Source organism: Bos grunniens, chromosome 5 (genome assembly GCF_055505025.1).
Source record: "Bos grunniens cultivar Pamir isolate PY7600 chromosome 5, Bosgru_T2T1.0, whole genome shotgun sequence".
Taxonomy (NCBI): domain Eukaryota; kingdom Metazoa; phylum Chordata; class Mammalia; order Artiodactyla; family Bovidae; genus Bos; species Bos grunniens.
The window spans coordinates 29,275,223-29,297,659 of record NC_141169.1 but is presented as its reverse complement, the minus strand read 5'-3'; the positions used below and the strand labels follow the sequence as shown (position 1 = coordinate 29,297,659).

General features: G+C 44.0%; 1 protein-coding gene and 1 long non-coding RNA gene across 3 annotated transcripts; one reads left to right on the top strand and one right to left on the bottom strand.

The window, feature by feature from the left end:
- Positions 1-1,591: 1,591 nt before the first annotated feature.
- LOC147371594 (uncharacterized) lies at positions 1,592-18,021 on the bottom strand. Its single transcript, XR_015163644.1, has 2 exons — positions 17,836-18,021; positions 1,592-6,087 (listed from the first exon to the last, which is right to left on the bottom strand). It is a non-coding gene; the product is annotated as an uncharacterized LOC147371594 (long non-coding RNA).
- Positions 18,022-18,029: 8 nt separating this feature from the next.
- On the top strand, positions 18,030-22,281 carry DAZAP2 (DAZ associated protein 2). Of its 2 annotated transcripts, none has more exons than XM_086399392.1 (4): positions 18,030-18,124; positions 19,122-19,240; positions 19,660-19,828; positions 20,838-22,281. In XM_086399392.1, the coding sequence occupies exons 1-4, from the start codon at positions 18,112-18,114 to the stop codon at positions 21,158-21,160; spliced, it is 624 nt and encodes a 207-aa protein (XP_086255518.1). In that variant the 5' UTR covers positions 18,030-18,111; the 3' UTR covers positions 21,161-22,281. The 2 variants fall into 2 exon arrangements, with proteins under 2 accessions (XP_086255518.1, XP_086255517.1); XM_086399391.1 differs by having other exon boundaries at positions 19,660-19,905.
- The last annotated feature ends 156 nt before the right edge of the window (positions 22,282-22,437 follow it).

Genomic DNA, 22,437 nt, shown 5'->3' with positions numbered 1-22,437 from the left:
CAAAGTCAAGTTCGTGTCCATTCCCAAGTCCCAGGCCGGGCCCCCACTGTGAGAAAAGGGATGGAACTCAGCCAGACCAAAACCACCGCCCAACCAACCTCCGGAGCAGCTGTGGCCGAGCTCCATCTCACCCGGGGGGAACGTGGTGGGGAGGTGGGAGGCGTCGGGGCCTGGACCCGAAAGCCCGCATATACACACCTCAATAGCAGCTGTCTAGAGACTAGCTTGCCTGTTTTCTTGACCAAGTAGATGGGGAAATGTAAAAAAATAGACAAAGTTCTGTGGCATGGAGCAAAAAAAAAAAAAAAACAACCCCAGCGTTCTGCTTTGGTGGTGGTGATGTCGGGAAGGGTTTGGTTTAAGAGGCTCCTGAACGTGGGGAAAGGGGAAGGGATAGAAAGAGGCACTGTTTGAGGCTGAGGGAAGACGGACCGAGACGATGTTGGCAAATAAAAGAGGAAGGAGTTGGAAGAACAAAGGGGAAGAGAAAGAATGAGAGAAGAATTGGGGAGGAGGGAGGCTTTGTAAATCCAGCGACTGTGGGTCCCAGCTTTGAGACCTAGAGACAGCCTGCGGTCAGCCTGGGCTGCTTGCCCTCTGGCCCGCCATCTACTGCCCGCTCCCCGCCCCCTGCCACCCCCCCCACCCCCACCCCACCCCCACCCCCAGATTTGGTGGCTTATCTTTTGATGAGGTAAGCATAGACGAGTTAGAGGTAATGTGAGGAGAATGGAAGTGGAGCCCTCAGCCCACCGGAGACTGTTCACCGCCCCCGCCCCGCTCCGCATGGAAGGACACTGAAAGGCAGGGGAGAGGAGGAGAGGGGAGCAGCACCAGGTGGGAGATCATCTCTACACACTTTTCCAGAACCTTACCTGCACTTGGCAGATCTATTAGTAACCCATGGATTCCAAGTTAGGATATTTAGGGTTTAGCCCCTACCCTTCCACTAACAGTTCAGGCAGGTAATTTAACTTCATTACTTACTTTTCTATTATCATTACTTCACGGGATCAAGAAGTTTAACTGTGTGAGCTTGTATGTGAAAGAATCTTGAAAAATTCTAACTGATATACAATTGTAAGGTATCATTACCTGTTCAGTAGTTTTAACTGGGCTTGTGAAACTGATACATGACAGTATTACAGTTCTTGAAGGTTTTGTTTGGTCTTTTATCCCTATGGTCCCTCCTCTTAGGCTGTAAGTTTCTTGAGAGCACAGATGGTGACAACTCATTTTTGTATTTCCTACTGCTGTTTATGTGAAAAAGAGGCTCAGTATTGCTATTGAATGTTGTCACATGAGGACAAAAACTCTTAGTCTATGTGACATGGTTTGGTGCTACACACAGATAAATCAAATGCATGATATCAGGGACAGTATGAAGAAAGAAACGGATGTGATCAAAGGGGTTCAGGGAGCCATACATGAGAATGGTGATTGTGGTTTCCTTTGGAAAAAGGAAGCCTTAAATTTATATTGTATACTCTTCTGCCTAAATTTTTGATGCTGAACATATATTACTTTTTTGTTGGTCTAAATTTTTTATCGGTTATAACATGCACACAGTAAAGTACACAAACCTTAAATGTACATATTGATGAATTATTTATACATACATAAAATATTTATTTTTATCTACACATTACATTATTTACACATATTATTTACATATAAAATAGATTATATGTTATTTACATATAATATTTTTTATAACAACTGGGGCTTCCCTGGTAGCTCAAATGGTAATGAATCTGCTTGCAATGAGGGAACCCTGGGCATAATTGTAATAATTACATTTTATTATATGTCAACACATATATATTTTATAAACATATATAAAATCACTACCCACAATATGATATAGAGCATTTCCAACACCTGAGAGGACTCCTCTGTGTTCCTTGATAGGTAAACTTCCAATTATCACTATAGATTAATTTTACTGGTTCTTGAACTTCATCTAAATGGAGTCAGACAGGATGTGTATTCTTTTGTGTCTGGTTTCTGTTACTCAACACATGTTTTTGAGATGCACCCATGTTGTTGTGTTTAACAGTATTCCTTGTTCTTTTATACTGCTGTATACATTCCACTGTATAATTATACCACAATTTATCCATTCTACTATTGATGGGCATTTGAGTAATTTCTCTTTTTGTCTTTTATGCATAAAAGCTGCTCTAAACATGCTTGTATAAGTCTCTTAATGAATACATGCACTTATTTTTCCTAGGTGAATATTGAGAAGTGGAATTGCTAAGTTTGGGGTATATGTTCAACTTTTTATTGGGTTGGCCAAGAAAAAACTTTGGGTTTGGGTTTTCTGTAACATCTTACAGAAACTCGAATGAACTTTTTGGCTAACCCCATAGATACTGCTCCCCTGGTGGCTCAGACATTAAAGAGTCTGCCTGCAATGCAGGACACCTGGGTTTGATCCCTGGGCTGGGAAGATCCCCTGGAGAAAGAAATGACTATCCACTCCAGTATGCTTGCCTTGAGAAATTCCATGGACAGAGGAGTCTGGCAGGCTACAGTCCATGGGGTGACAAAGAATAGACACAACTGAGCCACTAACACTTTCAACACGGATACAGCTAAATACTTTCCCAAAATGTCTGAACCAATTTATATCCTTACTAGTAATGTATGAGAGTTCTAGTTGTTTCATCCTCACTGATGCTTGAAATAGTCTTTTTTTAAAAAAAATATTGCAATATGATTGTTGGAATAAGTATACATTTTATAGTCAGAGAAAAAGCCAACAATACAAATATTTCCATGAGTAAGTAGGGAGAAGCTGTCACCAGTGACATGCTGTGCCAAAGAAAACTCATCAATAGTATCTTCAGCCCAGTACATTTTTTTTCCTCCTTTGCTCCCACTTCCTGTGCTTCTGAGCCTACGTTTATTCAAAAAATATTATTGTCTACTAGATTGGATGCTAAGTGTCCAGTGGAAAACAAAACAGCTTTCTTGAAATTTACAGTCTTCTGGGGAAACACATGTTAAAAAAATAAGCACACAAATATATCATTACATGTGACGGTGAAGGAAACCAGAAGGTGATATGAGAAAGAATCACACTGGGGGCAGGGAAGGCCTCCCTAAGGAAGTCACATATAAGGCGAAGTTTAAAAGATGGAATAGGGACTTTCCTGATTTTCCAGTGGCTAAGACGGCACTCCCATTGCAGGGGGCCCGAGTTCAATTCCTGGTCAGGGAACTAGATCCTACATGCTGCAACTAAAGATTCTGCATGCTGCAACTTAGACCCGGTGCAGTCAAATAAAAATAAATATTTTTTTAAAAGTGAAATAGGCAGGAGACCAAAGGAACAGCAGAGGTGATAAGACAGGAAAGAACCTGGTGTTCAAGAAACTGGAGCACAGCAAGTGATGGGAAGAACTTCATAAAATAAACTTAGAAAGATAGGCAGGGCCCAAATCAGGAAGGCCTGGCCGTATGTACCTCTAATCTTCCCATTCAGCTGGGGCTGTTCTTTCCTTGCAAGCTCTCCTCAGGATTTACCCCCTCTAAGTAGTCTTCTTGAATAATACTGAACTGTTCAAATTAATATTATTATTTTAATTATATCATTGTTTCAAAAACCTCATAATTTGTAGTAAATAGCCCTTTCTTTCTGTTTCCTGAGAATGTATTGGTTTACCCAACAGATGTAGGACAGGGCCTTGCGTTTCGTCTTTCACCCGAGTCTCCTCCAACCATCAGGGATGCTCTGTTGACAGCAAGAGCCTTCCTTGGCCCTGCTCTCTATTCCTAGAAAGCTCTTGGGATCTAAGTAGATAATCCCTAGAATCCTGTTTTGCCTGGTTTGAGGACTGACTCAGTTTCAGATCTTCAAAAGTTGCCCTGGAGCAACCAAATTTCCCCAGGAGCCACATATATTTTCTCAGACACCTTCCTTAACTGCCAAGTTAATCGTGCCCCTCCTCCTGCCAATCACCAGGTTAAAGGCATCTTTGCTGTTGCTAAGAGAAGGAGGCTTGGGCAGGTGGGAGTGAGTTGAAGGATGATACAGCAGGGAGTCAGGCTGGTCAGCAGGGGAAAAAATCTTTCAGCTGTGAGGGAAGACAGCAATGCAAATACATTTTTCAAGTGCTTCTGGGCCAGGTTTCCGCCCCGCCCTCACCCCCCACTGTGTTTACCTGCTTGTTCTCTGAAAGCTTTTAGGACTTTCTTTTTAAAAAATCTCTGATGTCTTAAATTTTACATCATGGCTTGTAGTTGGCCAGCTTTCATAAAACAGGGAAGCTATTGTTCACCTTGACTGGTTATATTGAAGTCCTTGTGAGGGGAAAAGGACCATCAAAGAGAAGATCCCTGAGTGCTGGTAACAATGCAGGGCTATTTAAAGGTGAGAAGTCAGAGTTCTGGAATACTTGCTTGGCAAGGAGTGTGGCTGGGCATGCTCCCTTTTTTATAGACTTCCCACCCTGAAATGCATATATTTTATCTATTTACTTTAATTTTAGCAATGATGTAAAATTATTGCTGGGCTGCTGTCACTCTGACAGATCACCTTACCAGCTCAAAGGGTAAATATGGATTTTTTCCCCATAATTTTTGTACAGTAACAAGGTAAGGAACATTTTAGCTCATAAATTATTCACCAAACCTCACAGGCATAATAGGCTGTGTGCATATTCATCAGGTTATCATCCATTATTCATAAGAAGTTCACTTCAACTGTTAGAAGAAAATGAGGTTGTTGATTGAAATGCTGAAGAAACGTGGGCTTTTGTTCCCCCCTTCTTCTCTCTCCCATCTAAGTCTGGAAGTTTCCATCAAAAAAATCATATCATAGGGGAAAATTTTTATTCCTGACATGCAGATGTGTAGATAAGAGGAAAAGAAAACTTGGAGTAGGAAATAAGTTGGCAGAATCAACCATCATTCATTTAACTTGGCTAAAGGCCTCTGACTCCTGCTTCCACAGAAACTGTGTCCAGAAGTGTCCAAAAGGAGTCCCCTTTCTTGCAACAAAGGAGCAGCTTTAGCAAATGATAGATTTTTTTTAGACTTCATACTTACATTAAGATACAGATTGCATTCTGCAGCCCAAGAAGTGTTACCATTTATGTTATTATTTGACCTTCATACCATGTCTGTGAGATAGGAATAATTTCAAGATGAGACAACTCAGGCTCAGAGAGGTTAAGTGATTTGTCTAAAGCCAAACAGCTGGTGAGCAGAGCAGGACTGGGATCTCCGTTTTCTTCCATATTCCATGTTCTTTATACTGTCTTCCTAAATCCTCTGGAATAATGAAACCTACCACTCCCAGAGGCATTTCACATTGTTTTCCAAGAACCACTGATTGTATTATTTTCTCTTTTTAGTATCTTTATTATTTCTGTGAACTTCAGAAGCAATACAGGCTTGAAAGCATCAAATAACCCAAAGTTCTATAGAATAAAGAATAACAAATGGACAGGCAGTTAACTGCCACGATTGCCAAACTCCTCTGCCACAGGATCCAGGAGGAGATATTATAATTCAGCCAGATCTACAGATCTGGGTTCAGATCTGATCATGGTCACTGACTAGCTGTTTCATTTGGGGGCAAGATGGCCTCTTTAGGCTGTAGTTTCTCATTTGTAAAATGGGAATTACACTTCTAGAGTTTTTTAAGTATTAAATGAGATGATGTATATGAAACCCAAGTGTCATCACTTTCCTCTATTTTAAAGGCCCCCTTTCTCTAGCACGGAGAAGGCAATGGCACCCCACTCCAGTACTCTTGCCTGGGAAATCCCATGGACGGAGGAACCTGGTAGGCTGCAGTCCATGGGGTCGCTAAGAGTCGGACACGACTGAACGACTTCACTTTCATTTTTCACTTTCATGCATTGGAGAAGGAAATGGCAACCCACTCGTGTTCTTGCCTGGAGAATTCCAAGGACAGAGGAGCCTGGTGGGCTTCCATCTATGGGGTCGCACAGAGTAGGACACGACTGATGCGACTTAGCAGCAGCAGTAGCAGTCTCTCTAGCACAGCTGGCCATCCACTATCCACGGGTATTGCATCAGAGGATTCAATCCACCAAGGATTGAAAATATCTGGAAAATAAATCCCAGAAAGTCCCCAAAAGCAAAAGGTGAATATGCTGCAAATCAAACTTTGTACATGGTATCTACAACTACATAGTATTTAAAACTATGCAATTTACATAGCATTTACATTGTATGGAGAAAGAAATGGCAACCAACTCCACTATTCTTGCCTGAAAAATCCCATGGTTGGAGGAGCCTGGTGGGCTACAGTCCACAGGGTGGCAAAGAGCTGGACACAACTGAGCGACTGAACTGAGGTATTATAAGTAATCTAGAGATGATTTCAAGTTATACAGGAGAATGTGTGGAGGTTTTAGGCAAATACCATTTTATATAAGGGATCTGAGCAGCCTTGGATTTTGGTATCTGTGAAGGTGGGGTGGATCCTAGAACAAAATACCCTGTGGGAACTGTATATTTATTTGGGGAAATGGAATGGAAGGCAAGGCTTCTCGCTTGCCTGTGCCCCCAAGTCTTTCGCTTGATCCTCTGTTTCCATCTATCCTGCGTCACTCACCTGGCCGCTAGTTGTCTGGTATGGTTCCTCTGGATGAAATGCAGCTGTAGTCACAGTGGGGCACATCTGTGAGTTCTCCCCAGCATGACTAAATACGGTTGCTCTTTTTTTAAAGAAAATTATTTATTTGGCTGTGTCAGATCTTAGTTGCAGCACGAGGGATCTTTAGTTGGGGGAATGTGGGATCTAGTTCCCTGACCAGGAATCGAACCTGGGACCCCTGCATTGGGAGTGCAGAGTATTAGCCACTGGATCACCAGGGAAGTCCCTCGAGGTTGTTTTTATTGAAGAGTTGGGAAAAAAGCTAAAGAGAATTCCAATGAGTAAGAGAAAGCATTAAATTTTTTATTTTAACTTTCTAGGTAATTCAAATGAAAACCAGATAAGAAGTTCAGTTTTTATGAGCAGGTCAGATTTTGCATGCCTGGACCCCAAACCTAATCTGACTCCCTGTCATCAGGTCAGTTTTCCTCCCTAGTAACTCCTCCTTCAAACCTCCACTCCTTTCTGGGAGGGCCCAGGCTCTTCCTCCCTCTGCTTCCTCACTTTTACTCAGAAGTGTGTGCGTGCACAGTCGCTTAGTGGTGTCCAACTCTGTTAGACCCCATGGACAGTAGCCCGTCGGGCTCCTCTATTCATGGGATTTCCTAAATAAGAATACTGGAGTGGGTTGCCATTTCCTCCTCCAGGGGATCTTCCCAACCCAGGGATTGAACCCGGGTCTCCTGCGTTACAGGTGGATTCTTTACCACTAGCACCAGCTGGGAGCCCCGTATTCAGAAGTACGTTTCCCTAAATCTGACATATTCAGTCTGGAAGAGGTGAGTATGTGGCAGAGGGTGAGGGATAGAGTGGGCGCTATGAGCTCTAGTACAAAATCCACCCAGAAAATTTGTCCAAGAAAGGCTGGCACCCCAAGTTCAGACCCCTTCCAGTCCCTCGGCCAGATGGAGATGGAGATGAGGCTCTATTCTTCTGAGTGCCCTTTGGAAAATAACTTTTGGACCACACATACACAACACACACACACCTTGAAGAATAAAATGAAAGCTTAACCCTCAAACCAGCAAATGTTATGTGGTAGAATTACCCTACTACGCTGCATTTTTAATAAACACTAAGTGATTCTGATACAAGTGGTTTGGGATTTCACAGGGATAAAAATTGCTCAGAACCCCAAAAGAAGAGAAGCTGTCCCAGGATTTACTAGGCTCCCCAGCTACAGTGGAGTTAGGCCTTGACATTATTATGCAGAGCAGTGTTATTGCCTCTCCTACAAAGGCTTGCCAGCAATAAGAAAAGAGGATCCATTTCTGAGTCATATATCTTGTAATCTTTGTTCCCTTAGTTACACAAAGACCAGCCAAAGCTTTGAAAAGGTTGCTTCAGAGCCTGACTGGATTCTTCCACAAACCTCCACCCTCCCTCTTTGTGCTGGGAAATAGGAGGTGTTTTTGTTTTCTGTTAATAGAAGTGAAGAGTCCAACACAGAGTAGGTGTTCAATAAAGGTACATTAAGAAGCTCTAATCAGGGACTTCTCTGGTGGCACAGAGGATAAGAATCTGCCTGAAGGTGCAGGGGAAACTGGTTCGATCTCAGGTCCAGGAAGATTCCACATGTCTTGAAGCAGCTAAGCCTTTGCATCACAACTACTGAGCCCACATTCTAGAGCCCATGTGCTGCAACTACTGAAGCCTGCATGCCTGGAGCCTGTGCTCCACAAGAGAAGCTTCTGCGATGAGAAACCCACACATCACAAGGAAGAGCAGCACCTGCTTGCTGCAACTAGAGAAAGCCTGAGCAAAAGCAATGACGTCCAGGTCCAGTGGCTAAGAATCCGCTTGCCAAAGCAGAGGACATGGGTTCCATCCTGGTCCAGGAAGATTCCACACGCTGTAAGGCAACTGAGCCCCTGCACCACAACTACTGAGCCCACACTCTAGAGCCTGTGTGATTCAACAGGAGAAGACAGCACAATGAGAAGACTAAGCACGACTTGAGAGTAGCCCCTACTCTCTGCAACAAGACAAAGCCCACAGACAGCAAGGAAGACCCAGCGCAGCCAAAAATAAAGTTTAAAAATGATTTATTTGGCAGCGTTGAGTCTTAGTTGTGGCTCACGGGACCTTTCCTTGTGGTGCTCAGGCTTCTCTGTAGTTGTGGTGCACGGGCTTAGCTGTGCCACAGCATGTGGGATCTTAGTTCCCTGACAAAGGATCAAATCCACATCCTCTGCATTGGAAGGCAGATCCTTAACTACCGGACCACCAAGGAAATCCTCCCAACATTTTTTTCTTAAACACCTTTATTGGGAATTCCCCTGTGGTCCAGTGGTTGAGACTCTATCTTCCACTGCAGGGGCATGGGTTCAATCCCTGGTCAGGGAATTAAGACCACAGGCCACGCACTGTGGCCAAAAAATAAAAAATAAAAAGGGGGGGTAATCACCAAAAAAAATTAAAAACACCTTTATTAAGGCATAATTGACATACAATAAGGGCTTCCCAGGTGGTTCAGTGGTTAAAAAAAAAATCTGCCTGACAATGCAGGAGACTTGGGTTTGATCCCTGGGTTGGGAAGATCCCTTGGAGTAGGAAATGGCAACCAACTCCAGTATTCTTACCTGGAGAATCCCATGAGCAGAGGAGCCTGGTGGGCTGTAGTCCACGGGGTCACAAAGAGTTGGACAGGTGAGTGACTGAGCATGCACACACAACATACAATAAACTGCATATGCTTAAAATGTACAAGCTGATAAATTTTGACACACCCAAGAAGACTATCACCACAATCAAAATAGTGAACATATCCATCACCCCTCAAAGCTTCCCAAAGTCCACCTCTTCTCTCCTGTCCCTCCCTTTCCCTTTATACTGGCAATCATTGATCTGTTTTTTATCACTATGGTTTGCATTCTCCAAAATTTTATATAAATGGCATCCTTTAGTGTGCACTCTTGTCTGGTTTCTTTCCTTCAACATAATTGAGGTTATATGGTTTTTCCAGTGGTCATGTATAGATGTGAGAGTTGGACTATAAAGAAAGCTGAGCACCGAAGAGTTGATACTTTTGAACTGTAGTGTTGGAGAAGACTCTTGAGAGTCCCTTGGACTGCAAGGAGATCCAACCAGTCCATCCTAGAGGAGATCAGTCCTGGGTGTTCATTGGAAGGACTGATGTTGAAGCTGAAACTCCAATACTTTGGCCACCTGATGTGAAGAGTTGACTCATTCGAAAAGACCCTGATGCTGGGAAAGACTGAAGGCAGGAAGAGAAGGGGACGACAGAGGATGAGATGGTTGGATGGCATCACTGACTCAACGGACGTGGGTTTGGGTGAACTCCGGGAGTTGGTGATGGACAGGGAGGCCTGGCGTGCTGCGGTTCATGGGGTCGCAAAGAGTCAAACACGACTGAGCGACTGAACTGAACTGATGTTTCACGGATACCCAGTTCATTCCTTAATAGCACAATGTATTTATCCATTGGCCTGTTGATGGATATTTTTGTTGTTTCCAGTTTCTGGCTGTTACAAATAAAGCTGTAATAGTCATGGGCAAGCCTTTGTGTGCCCATATTCTTTCGTTTCTCTTGGGTTAATAGGAGTGAAAGGACTGATCACCCGGTAAGTATAACTTTTAAAATCCTGCCATATATACATAGCATTTTACACTCTTAGTAGCAGTGTATGAGAATTCTAGTAGCTCCACATACTCTCCAAGGCTTGAAATAGTCAGTCTTTTTTGATTATTATTAAGTTACTTTATTTTTGGTTATGATGGATCTTCATTGCTGTGCAAAGGCTTTCTCTAGTTATGGACAGTGGCGGCTACTTTCTAGTTGCGGTGCCCGGGCTTGTCATTGCAGTGGCTGCCCTTGCTGCGGAGCACAGGCTGTAGGGGCACGGCTTTCAGGAGTTGCAGCATGAGAGCTCAGTAGTTGTGGCTCCAGGAACCTAGAGCACGCAGGCTTAAGTATCTGTGGCACACAGGCTTAGCTGCTCTGTGCATGTGGGGACCAGAGATTGAATCTGTGTCCCCTGCATTAGCAGGCAGCTTCTTATCCACTGTACCATCAGGGAAGTCCAGTCAGTCTTTTTAATGTTAACCATTTTAATAGGTGTGCCAACATTGTTTTAAGTTTTTGAACTGGTAACCATTCACATGTTTCAAATTTTTTAAAAATGTTTTTTAAGGTATACAGTGAAAAGTCACTCGTATCTGTGTCCCCAACCTGACTCAGTAAAAACTTTTATAGGTATCATGTGTAATCTTCCAGAATTTCTTTACTCAAATACTAATAAATATTGTTTTCCCACTCTTTTACACAGAAGACTCCATTCTAAGCACATGATTCTGAACCTAGCCTTGTTTTCATTTAAAAAATATTTTGGAGAGCTTTCTCATTCTTTGTTACAGCCATGCAGTGTTTAATTACATGGATGTACTAAGATTTAATTTACCATTTCCCTACTGATGGACATATATAGGTTATTTCTAATCTTTTGCTTTACAAACAATGCTGCAGTCAACAGCCTTATATACACAGTGTTTCTCATGAATGCAAATATATCTGTGGGAACCATTCTTAGAAGTGGGGATTATAAAATTTGACATTTGCCAAATTAACCCTATAGGAATTGTATTCCCACCATCAATAAATTAAAGAGTGTCTGCCTATCCACAGCCTCAAAATTAAAGTTTGTAAATGTCTGGATTTTTGCCAGTCTGATGGTAGTATCTGTGTGGTTTTAATCTGCCTTCTTAAGAATGAGGCTGAACATCTTTTCATATATTTAGAAGCCATTCATCGAAAAAGCAAGAGATTTCCAGAAAAACATCTATTTCTGCTTTATTGACTATGCCAAAGCCTTTGACTGTGTGGATCACAATAAACTGTGGAAAATTCTGAAAGAGATGGGTATACCAGACCACATGACCTGCCTCTTGAGAAATTTGTACGCAGGTCAGGAAGCAACAGTTAGAACTGGACATGGAACAACAGACTGGTTCCAAATAGGAAAAGGAGTACATCAAGGCTGTATATTGTCACCCTGCTTATTTAACTTCTATGCAGAGTACATCATGAGAAACGCTGTGATGGAGGAAGCACAAACTGGAATTAAAGATTGCTGGGAGAAATATCAATAACCTCAGATATGCAGATGATGCCACCCTTATGGCAGAAAGTGAAGAAGAACTAAAGAGCCTCATGATGAAAGTGAAAGAGGAGAGTGAAAAAGTTGGCTTAAAGCTCAACATTCAGAAAACTAAGATCATGGCATCTGGTCCCATCACTTCATGGCAAATAGATGGGGAAACAGTGGAAACTGGCTGACTTCATTTTTTTGGGCTGCAAAATCACTGCAGATGGTGACTGCAGCTATGAAATTAAAAGATGCTTACTCTTTGGAAGGAAAGTTGTGACCAACCTAGACAGCATATTAAAAAGCAGAGACGTTACTTTGCCAACAAAGGTCGGTCTACTCAAGGCTATGGTTTTTCCTGTAGTCATGTATGGATGTAAGAGTTGGACTATAAAGAAAACTGAGAATTGATGCTTTTGGACTGTGGTGTTGGAGAAGACTCTTGAAAGTCTCTTGGACTTCAAGGGGATCCAAATGGTCCAACCTAAAGGAAATCCTGAATATTCATTGGAAGGACTGATGCTGAAGCTCCCATACTTTGGCTATCTGATTTGAAGAGCTGACTCATTTGAAAAGACCCTGATGCTGGGAAAGATTGAAGGCAGGAGGAGAAAGGGACAACAGAGGATGAGATGGTTGAATGGCATCACCAACTCAATGGACATGAGTTTCAGTAAACTCTGGCAGTTGGTGATGCACAGGGAGGCCTGGCATGCTGCAGTCCATGGGGTCGCAAAGAGTTGGACACGACTGAGTGACTGGACTGAACTGAACTGAGAAGCCATTCATATTTCCTTTTCTATGGACTGTCTGTACATATCACTTGCTATTTAAATTTCTTTTTAATTTAAAATTTTTTTCCAGTTTTATGGAGACATAACTGACATACAGCACTAGGTAAGTTTGGGATTTTCTGGTGGTTCAGTGATAAAGAATCCGCCTGCCAATGAAGGAGATTTGAGTTCAGTCTCTGGACCAGGAAGATCCTCTGGAGGAAATGGCAACCCACTTCAGTATTCTTTCCTGGGAAATCCCATGGACAGAGGAACCTGGTGGGCTACATCCATAGGGTCACAATGAGTCAGACATGACTTAGTGACTAAACAACAACTATGTAAATTTAAGGTGTACAACAAAATGATTCGACTTACAGACATCATGAAATGATCACAGTAGGTTTAGTTAGTGAAATCCATCTCATGTAGATATAAAATTAAATAGAAAAAAAATTTGTGATGAGAACTCAGGATTTACTATCTTAAGAACTTTCATTTACAATTACAGCAGTGTTAATTATCTGTATCGTGGTGTATGTTACATCCTTGTACATTTTGACTACCTTCATCTAACTCCTTCTGCTCCCAGATACTTTTTCTAATGGTTGGTCATATACTTATTGATCTCTAGGAGTTGTTAATATTTAGGGGGATTAGCTCTTTGTGATGCAAATTGCGATTTTTTTCCTAATTTGTCATTTTTCTTTTGACTTGATGGAGTTTTTATCCCTGACATTAATCCTGTTAATTAATCCAGGACATTAATCTCAGTATTAGTCCAGTTGGTTTTTTATATATAATTTTATCTATTTATTTACGGCTGTGCTGGGTCTTTGTTGCTGCATGGGCGTTCTCTCATTGCTGCAGGCGAGGGTTGCTCTCTAGTTGGCGTGCTCAGGCTTCTCAGTGCAGTGCCTCTCTTGTTGCTGAGCACGGGCTCTAGGGTACAAGGGCTTCGGTAGTTGTGGCTCCTGGGCTCTAGAGCACAGGTCACTAGTTGTGGCACACGGGCTTAGTTGCTCTGCAGCACATGGGATCTTCCTGGATCACCGATTGAACCTGTGTCTCCTGTATCGCAGGCAGAGCCACAAGGGGAGGCCCCATACCATCCTTATGACAGCACTAATCACACTATACTTTGACTTGGTTTACTTTTCTCTCTCTCTCATTAGGTAGACAAGTTCCATGAGGACAGGGATTAAGTGTGCTTCTTCATTACTGTTTCCCTGGAGTCTGTTACAGGGCCTGGCACATAATAGGTGCTTGATAAGTAGGCTTTTTTATTATTATTATTATTTTTTAATTTTTAAAATTTATTTTTGGCTGGGCTGGGTCTTTGTTGCTGCTCACACCCTCCTCCAGCTGCAGTGAGTGGGAGCCACTCTCCTGCCTATGTGCGTGGGCCCTCGCTGTGGTGGCCTCTCCTGTTACAGAGCACAGGCTCTAGGTGTATGGGCTTCAGTTGTTGTGGTGCATGGGCCCAGCTGTCCCGCAGCATGTGGAATCCTCCCAGACCAGTGATCGAACCTGTGTCCCCTGCATTGGCAGGCAGACTCCTAACTACTGAACCATTAGGGAAGTCCATCAATAAACAGTTGTTAAATTAATTCAGGAAAGGATGTTTGATGACTGAATGGTATCTTTGTCTCATTGGGGGACCCAGGAGAATGAAGAAAATAAAAAAGCTTTTGATGCCTGTCCAACAAAGTAGCCATATGCCCCTTAATCCCACCTGCCAGAGAAAACAAGGGTTTGCAGCTCCTCCTTTTCGGTGGTAACCTCATTTGGCTCTGCCCTGGCTTTCAGGAGACCCAGGTCCTGAAGCCAGCGTTAAGCAAAAAAAATACCTAACATCCTGTAGAGGAGGATGAAGACTGACCAGTCCGAAGGCAGTTAGCCTTAGCTGGAGCTAGATCCTGCAGGCCTCCTGGATGTCAAGAGTTAACCCTTTAGTCACTAGACTATGGACAGGTCTGCAGAGGAGGGGTTTCAGTGAAGGGCTGGAGTAGAGGAGGGTATCTGGGGAGAAGGCTTGGGGCAGGGGCTGATTATCATCCAGTAGAAGTATTTGTATTTATCCCTGTAACACCTGATAGGGCCTGACTGGACTTCCCTGGTGGCTCAGATGGTAAAGCATCTGCCTGCACTGCAGGAGACCTTGGTTCGATCCCTGGGTTGCGAAGATCTCCTGGAGAAGGGAATGGCTATCCACTCCAGTATTCTTGCCTAGAGAATTCGATGGATGGAGGAGCCTGCCGGGCTACAATCCATAGAGTTGCAAAGCGTTGGACATGACTGAGCGATTAACACACACAGAGCCTGACCAGAATTTACAATCTGATTATCAGCTTGGCCCACTTCCCCTCTGCCTTCTCAGGCTCCTCTTTGCTTTTTTCCTTCCCCAAAATAGGGTTTAGATTTAGAGCAGGAGGTGACACAAGAATCATGTGAATTTTTGGGCAGATGATGAAACTGAGACCCTTGGGAGGCAACAGATTAAAAACAAGGTAAACAGATTAAACAATGTATTAATAAACATTAGAAACAAGGCTTGTAAATCAAGCAAAGCTGAGACTGAACACTGGCTCTGTAGCAGTGTAACTTAGTTCAGCTATTTAACCTCTCTGAAATACAGTCCCCTTGGCTGAATGTTTCCTCTGTCTGTTATGGACACAAAGTGCATAGCGTCTGCAAGGACACTGGTGTAGATTCTGATTCCTATACGACAAGGAACAAGTGGCAGCAGAGAAGACGAGGACCAAAGTCAGCTGGTGACGCAGTGATGACCAGAACTAGCATCCCTCTCCTACATTCTCATTGACATGGGTTGCTATGAAAGTGAAGTTGCTCAGTCACGTCCGACTCTTTGTGACCCCATGAAGCCTACCAGGTTTCTCCATCCATGGGATTTTCCAGGCAAGAGTACCGGAGTGGGTTGCCATTTCCTTCTCCAGGAGGTCTTCCTGACCCAGGGATCGAACCCCAGTTTCCTGCATTGCAGGCAGACGCTTTACCCTCTGAGCCACCAGGGAAGCCCGACATGGGTTGCTATAGTCAACACAATTTCAGGGTTCCTAACCGAGGGTCCAGAAAGAGAAATAAGGGCAGTTCCTTTCTCAGGTTCATTCCTGTACTGTCTGAGGCCCTGGGCACAGGGTAGGATGGGTATAGATTAGTGACCTCTCCAGTTTCAGGCTTTCGGGTGGTTTAGGGTCTAACTTGTAAAAGTTAGGTTACAGGGGAGAAGATTGACTGATCTGACCTCCAAGGACTTATTCTTTCAAATTTACCAATTAGTGACTGCAAATTTCATGCTAAGAAAAATGTAAGACCCTGACAGTAAAAGTCCACTTAACCAAACAAACAAACCCCAAAACAGTGTTTCTCAAAATGTGAGTCCTGACTTGTTAGTAGGATGTGAAATCACAACCAGAATTGAAAAAAGGAAATGAGAGAGATTAGAAAATATGACAGTGCATTGTACACAGAAGAATAGGTATCAGGTCATAAAATTTCCAGTTACATATAGTTACACATATTTATATATGTATGTGTACTGGGTCATGATTTAAAGTATATTACTTTAAATTACTGTGAATTTTGCTCAAAAAACTTTGCAAGACCCTTTACCAGAAGGTGAATTCAGGAGAGCAAGAGCTTTGTTTTCTTTTAGAACAGTGCTTGGCATTTATAAGTGTTCTCCAAAGAACTGTTGAAATAAGTATCTAACACTGTGCCTGCCTTCAAGAAGAATAGAAATACAGGAAAAGGTAAATATCAGAGGCTTTATCATACTGACACCAGCCTGAACCAAATAAATAATATGAATTTAAAGAAAGGGAAAAAACCTGAAAGAACTCCAAATACAGTCTTGGATATTGAGCTTTGGAACCTGGTAGGCTGCAGTCCATGGGGTCGCTAAGAGTCGGGCACGACTGAACGACTTCACTTTCACTTTTCACTTTCACGCATTGGAGAAGGAAATGGCAACCCACTCCAGTGTTCTTGCCTGGAGAATCCCAGGGACGGGGGAGCCTGGTGGGCTGCCATCTATGGGGTCACACAGAGTCGGATATGACTGAAGCGACTTAGCAGCAGCAGCAGCAGCAAGGCATTTTAGTTGTGATAGGCAGAGTGAAGGGATAAGAACAAAACAAAACAAAAACACTGATTTGGGAACTGGGGTGGGGGTGGGGACTGACTTTGTAACCTGCTCACTGTGTGACTTAGGGTAAATCTCTTTAATCAATTCTCTCATTTGAAAAACAGAAATGCTTAAACAAGCCTTGCCTGCCACACAGGGCTGTTGTGAAGATCTGTGATGACTCCATAAAATCATGCATATTAATGGTGTTCTGCAAACTGTAATATGATACTGGAGAGAAAAACAACGGATTGCTGATGAAGTGAGCACTGGTCTTTTCAGTGGTTTAAGTCATTCAACAGCAAATATTTATCAGGTTTCTAATGTTTACCGAGGGTTTTTCTTTTTAAAGCTTTCGTTTCAGATGCTTTTCTAATGTTCTTCCTACACTACAGAATGTAAACCATGAGAAAATAGCCTTGGGCTGTCTTGTTCAGCTCCATCTCTGTACCTGAACACAGCAAGCGTTCAGCAGGTATCTTAAAGAATGGAAGCAATTGTTGCCTTAAAGGATGGCATCTTTGCTCTTAAGAACGATTAAGTTAGAAGAGAAGTGATACACAGAGAAAATACATATCAGGTACCATACAGGTGTCTGTGACAGGTATCAAAGTAAGGGCCAGGGCATGGGTACTCCTTGGGTACCAAGAACATGCGTTTTAGTGCTAGCTGTTGCGGGGGGGTGGGGCGGGGCACAGCACAGCATACCCTTCCTGTCGGTGAGAAAGCGACACAGAAATAAAATACCGACAGCCTATCGGTAGAATAGAAAGGCAGCGAAGACTTGAGTGAGGGGAACCAGTGATAGATCAAGGGCTGCGAAGCATCTCAGGCAGTTAGATAAGACTGTAGGAATCTATGTCCCTTGGGTATGTGTGTTAGTTGCCGGTTCAATCCATGGGAAATGGCAACCCACTCCAGTATTCTTGCCTGGAGAATCTCACGGACAGAGGAAGCCCGGCGAGAATCTCATGGACAGAGTCCACAGAGTCGCACAGAGTCGGACTCGACCGAAGAGACTTAGCAAGCATACATGCCCCTTGTAGAAAGGATGTCAAGATGAGGTGACCTTGAGGTGCTGAACGTAGGTGGAAAAAGGTTCCAGAGAATAGTTTAATGTTACTGCCTCCGAGCGTTCAAGAGAGAAAAGATCCCGTTTTGAGACAATACCTGTATTTGGTTTTCCTTCAGCCGAGGGACAAGGGTAGGGGTTGGAGGACAAGACCCGGTGGGCGGGGCCTACGGGAGAGGACGGGATCACGCGGGCCATCCCTCCAGCAACCGGAGGCCGGGCGAAGGGGCGGGGTTTCCGGTGGCAGCGGCACTCGGGCGTCGGGTGACGCTAGGCGGACAGATCGTCACGTGACACGGAAGTGACTACGAACAGGAAGAGGACGAAAAAAATAACCGTCCGCGACGCCGAGCCGAGCCGGACCCGCATCCACCATGAACAGCAAAGGCAAGGACAGGGGGTGGCTGAGGCCGCCGGGGGGAGTAGTGCTGGCCCGGAACAAGCGGGCCCGGAGCCCAGGGTCACCGAACGCCAGGCCTGGGGCGAGGTGCGCCGCGCTCCTGAGCCAGCTGCAGTGCCCGGGGCTGCGCCAGACACCTTCGTCATCCCCGAACTACGGCCGTTCGCTCCCTCACGGCCCTTTCTCCCTTAAACTCTGTGGCGCAGTTTGGAGCTGCGGACTCGGGTTTGGGGGGGTGCTATTGGGTGGGTGGGTTGTTGGTGGGGGGGGAGAAGGTTTGTCGTGATAAGCGTCTGTAGGAGCAAATGGGGAGCTGGAGGCGAGATTTGGGTAGGCCAATGGAGAACTGGCAGAGGCGGGGCGCCGCGCTCCGGAACCACAGGCAGGCCTCCGGGCTTAACTAGTCAAGTGCCGCTCTGGTGGGCCGGCCAGTTGGGCCCGAAGGGGGTCTCTTTCCCCTTACCCTCGTTGGCGGCCAGAAAGTCTCCCGGTTTCTGTGTCAGAACATTCCCCTCAGCCCCCTCCCCGATCTCAGTGTTCACTTCCACCACTCACTCTTTTCATTTGGAAGTCGACCTTGAGTAGAACCTGTGAGGTCGATGACCACAACCACCGTTACTCACGAGGTCTTGGTCAGTTACAACCAGACCTTTGGAGACCACGCAAAAGGGAAACGGGACACACCGTTGAAATACCGGCCAGAGGGGGTGCCCAGAATTGCCCTGCATTCTGAAAAGATCTTGGGCCCAGCTAGACTTTACCCTTATAGCAGTCCGCTACTGGATGTCCAGTTGGGATCCAGCTTCTTCAGCTTTAAGGGTGCAAAGAGAATGCTTATTTTCTTGGCTCCAGGAATCAGGCCCTCTATGGCAGTCTGTTTGGAAATTCTTTTTGCTTATCCCGGTTAGGTTAGCTACCCAATATGCCCTGCTTTGTTTTGGTGACTCTGTATGGTAGACAACATGCTTTCCCCTTGTCTTCCAGGTCAATATCCAACGCAGCCAACTTACCCCGTGCAGCCTCCTGGGAACCCTGTGTACCCTCAGACCTTGCATCTTCCTCAGGCTCCACCCTATACTGATGCTCCACCTGCCTACTCAGAGGTGCTTCCAGTTAACTAGACTTAAATAATGGAATACTCTTGGATCATGTTTTCAGTCCTTGGCCAAGTCTGGCTCCACACATTTATTTACTTTCCACAAACAGGAGAGAGTGCTCACATGAATCACCTTAAAACGTGACATAGTTCAGCCATTTCTGTTGGGTTGGAGAAGGCATTATCTGATTGTTTTATGTTGTTTGGCACTGGCTGAAGTTAAGAAGATGAGTTTGCATTCCCTGAGCCTAACATTAGCTATAGCAGGAAGTGATCCAGGAGAATATTGAGTGGCAGTGGAAAGGCAACTTGTGTAACTCAAGAGTGTAATCTGCACAAGGAGAATTAGGACTTGACTCATTAAATTGAGATCTGAAATAGGAATGTCATAAAGTAACTTGTTGCCTTCTCTTCTGCCTCTTCTAGCTCTATCGTCCGAGCTTTGTGCACCCAGGGGCTGCCACCGTCCCCACCATGTCAGCTGCATTTCCTGGCGCCTCACTGTATCTTCCCATGGCCCAGTCTGTGGCTGTTGGACCTTTAGGTTCCACAATCCCCATGGCTTATTATCCAGTTGGTCCCATCTATCCACCTGGTTCAACAGTGCTGGTGGAAGGAGGGTATGATGCAGGGGCCAGATTTGGAGCTGGCGCTACTGCTGGAAACATTCCTGTGAGTATGACTTGGTCACAAAAAAGCTCAACCCTTGTGTATTTCAACTTTCTGAAATGACTGGTCATCCTTTCATCATCCCTGGGTAATAGTTGCTGGTATTGGTGTAATAATCACTGACGTCCAGTGGTAAGGCAGAAAGCACTCAAGGGGGCAGGAGAACCATGGCCAGTCAGTAACATCTGGCGTACTCACCGATGTCAGAATTTATCAGATTCCTTTGTTTTCCTGTCTTAGGAGTCCTGCCTGCTGCTTTTCTAGTTCACTTTGATACTAGTCGAGTAACACACCTCATTCATTCCATAAGCATTTACTTAATATGTGCCATCAGCATGGCATTGTATTAGGAACCATGATGATTAAAAAAACAATGCATAATCCCTATTAAATTGCATTTAGAGAAATACTAGGGATTTTAGCTATGTCTCTTGATTAATCAGTTCCCCTTTGTATGAGAATTAGAGCCCAGATGGTCCTTGCTAGGACCATCTACTCAATAACCATAGGCTAGGGATGAAGTGAAAATGCTGTCATCAGGTAGAGCCTTCAGATTATCCAGGGCCATTTGAAAACTGTCAGACCCTGTGATATAGGTCCCTGGACCTGGTACCCACTCCATGTTTTGGGATGTGAATAGGAGTGATTTTCTGCACTGAATGCCTGCGAGTCTGGACTTCGTAGGCACACACGCTCAGAAGGTATCCGTAGGCTTTATTTTGGATCCAGAACCCTTTAAATGAGTGGGTTTCCTGTTTATATCTTTGGCCTCACAAAGAATGTAGACCCGCTGGACTCAGATTGGTGGCCCAAATAGCTCTTTGAGATGCCACTGGTTAGCACACTGCCGTCTTCCTGATTGGTCCTTTGTCACCTTTGTCCACTTCCCTCCCATAGCTGCCCTCTGCCCAATCAACCTTGTCTTTTCCTTTCAGCCTCCTCCCCCGGGATGCCCTCCCAATGCTGCTCAGCTGGCAGTCATGCAGGGAGCCAATGTCCTCGTAACTCAGCGGAAGGGAAACTTCTTCATGGGTGGTTCAGATGGTGGCTACACCATCTGGTGAAGAACCAAGGCCATCTCTATGCCGGGAAAGACATCACATACCTTCAGCACTTCTCACAATGTAACTGCTTTAGTCATATTAACCTGAAGTTGCAGTTTAGACACATGTTGTTGGGGTGTCTTTCTGGTGCCCAAACTTTCAGGCACTTTTCAAACTTAATAAGGAACCATGTAATGGTAGCAGTACCTCCCTAAAGCATTTTGAGGTAGGGGAGGTATCCATTCATAAAATGAATGTGGGTGAAGCAGCCCTAAGGATCTTCCTTTAATTCCTCTGGAGTAATACTGTACCATACTGGTCTTTGCTTTTAGTAATAAAACATCAAATTAGGTTTGGAGGGAACTTTGATCTTCCTAAGAATTAAAGTTGCCAAATTATTCTGATTGGTCTTTAATCTCCTTTAAGTCTTTGATTTATATTACTTGTTATAAACGAACCGCATTAGTTGTCTGCCTTTTCCTTTCCGTCCTTTGCCCCTGGTCCTACCCTCAACCCTTGTCTTCCACTCCTTCCCACCGATCTCCATTGAATCAATGGTGCAGGACAGAAAGCCAGTCAGACTAATTTCCTTCTCTCCTTGCACTTCCCCCCACTTGTCATCTTTTAACTAGTCTTTCACAAAGGATCCTCTGAAACCCCCTCTGTGCCCCAAGCACAGGACCCATTGCTTCTGCTTTTGCATCTCAGGCAAAAGCGGAGGGTGCCTTTTGGACCCTCCTCATAGGTTTTCTCTTCAGACATGAACCAAGCCCAAATTTGTTGGTGCCAGAAAAACTGAACCTTGTTTTAACAAAGGATATCAGTGCAAACTACCGTAAACAGCAGTCTGTTTATAATTTTGAGGGGCAAGGAGGAGGATGCATTTAAAAGCCTGATGACTCTGGAGCCAAATTAAGGGGAGTTTGCAGATCAGAAATTGGTTACCATTTCTTGTCAGTGTCTGATGTAGCCACTATGGCTCCCAAGAATTCCTCAGCTGGGTTAATGGGGTCATATTGTGAATGCCTCACTACTAAATGACTTGAGTCCAGTGAAATCTCATTAGGGTTAGGAATATTTCAGGGATCCTTAATATTTTGATTTTTGTTTTCTAAAATTGGATTTTATTTTATTTTATCTTATAATTTCAGTTCATCTAAATTTGTGTTCTGTACATGTGATGTTTGACTGTACCATTGACTGTTATGGAAGTTCAGCGTTGTATGTCTCTCTCTACACTGTGGTGCACTTAACTTGTGGATTTTTTATACTAAAAATGTAGAATAAAGACTATTTTGAAGATTTGAATAAAGTGATGAAGTTGCATTACACCTCACTTCAAGGATTCTTTACTCAACTTTTTAGATCTCTTCTGTATATAACGTTTTTTATATCTCACCTAGAATTCAGATAAGTGTTGCTGTCATTGTTTTGTTTTTTTTCTTTTAATGAAGTCTTTGAAATAAATGCAGGAGTACAAGGCTAAGATTTG

Excerpts from the sequence above, each read along its gene's own strand:
- DAZAP2 (XM_086399392.1), top strand. Across the intron at positions 19,241-19,659 it reads CTCCACCTGCCTACTCAGAG|CTCTATCGTCCGAGCTTTGT; the intron begins GTGCTTCCAGTT and ends TGCCTCTTCTAG. Across the intron at positions 19,829-20,837 it reads TGGTCCCATCTATCCACCTG|CCTCCTCCCCCGGGATGCCC; the intron begins GTTCAACAGTGC and ends TTTTCCTTTCAG.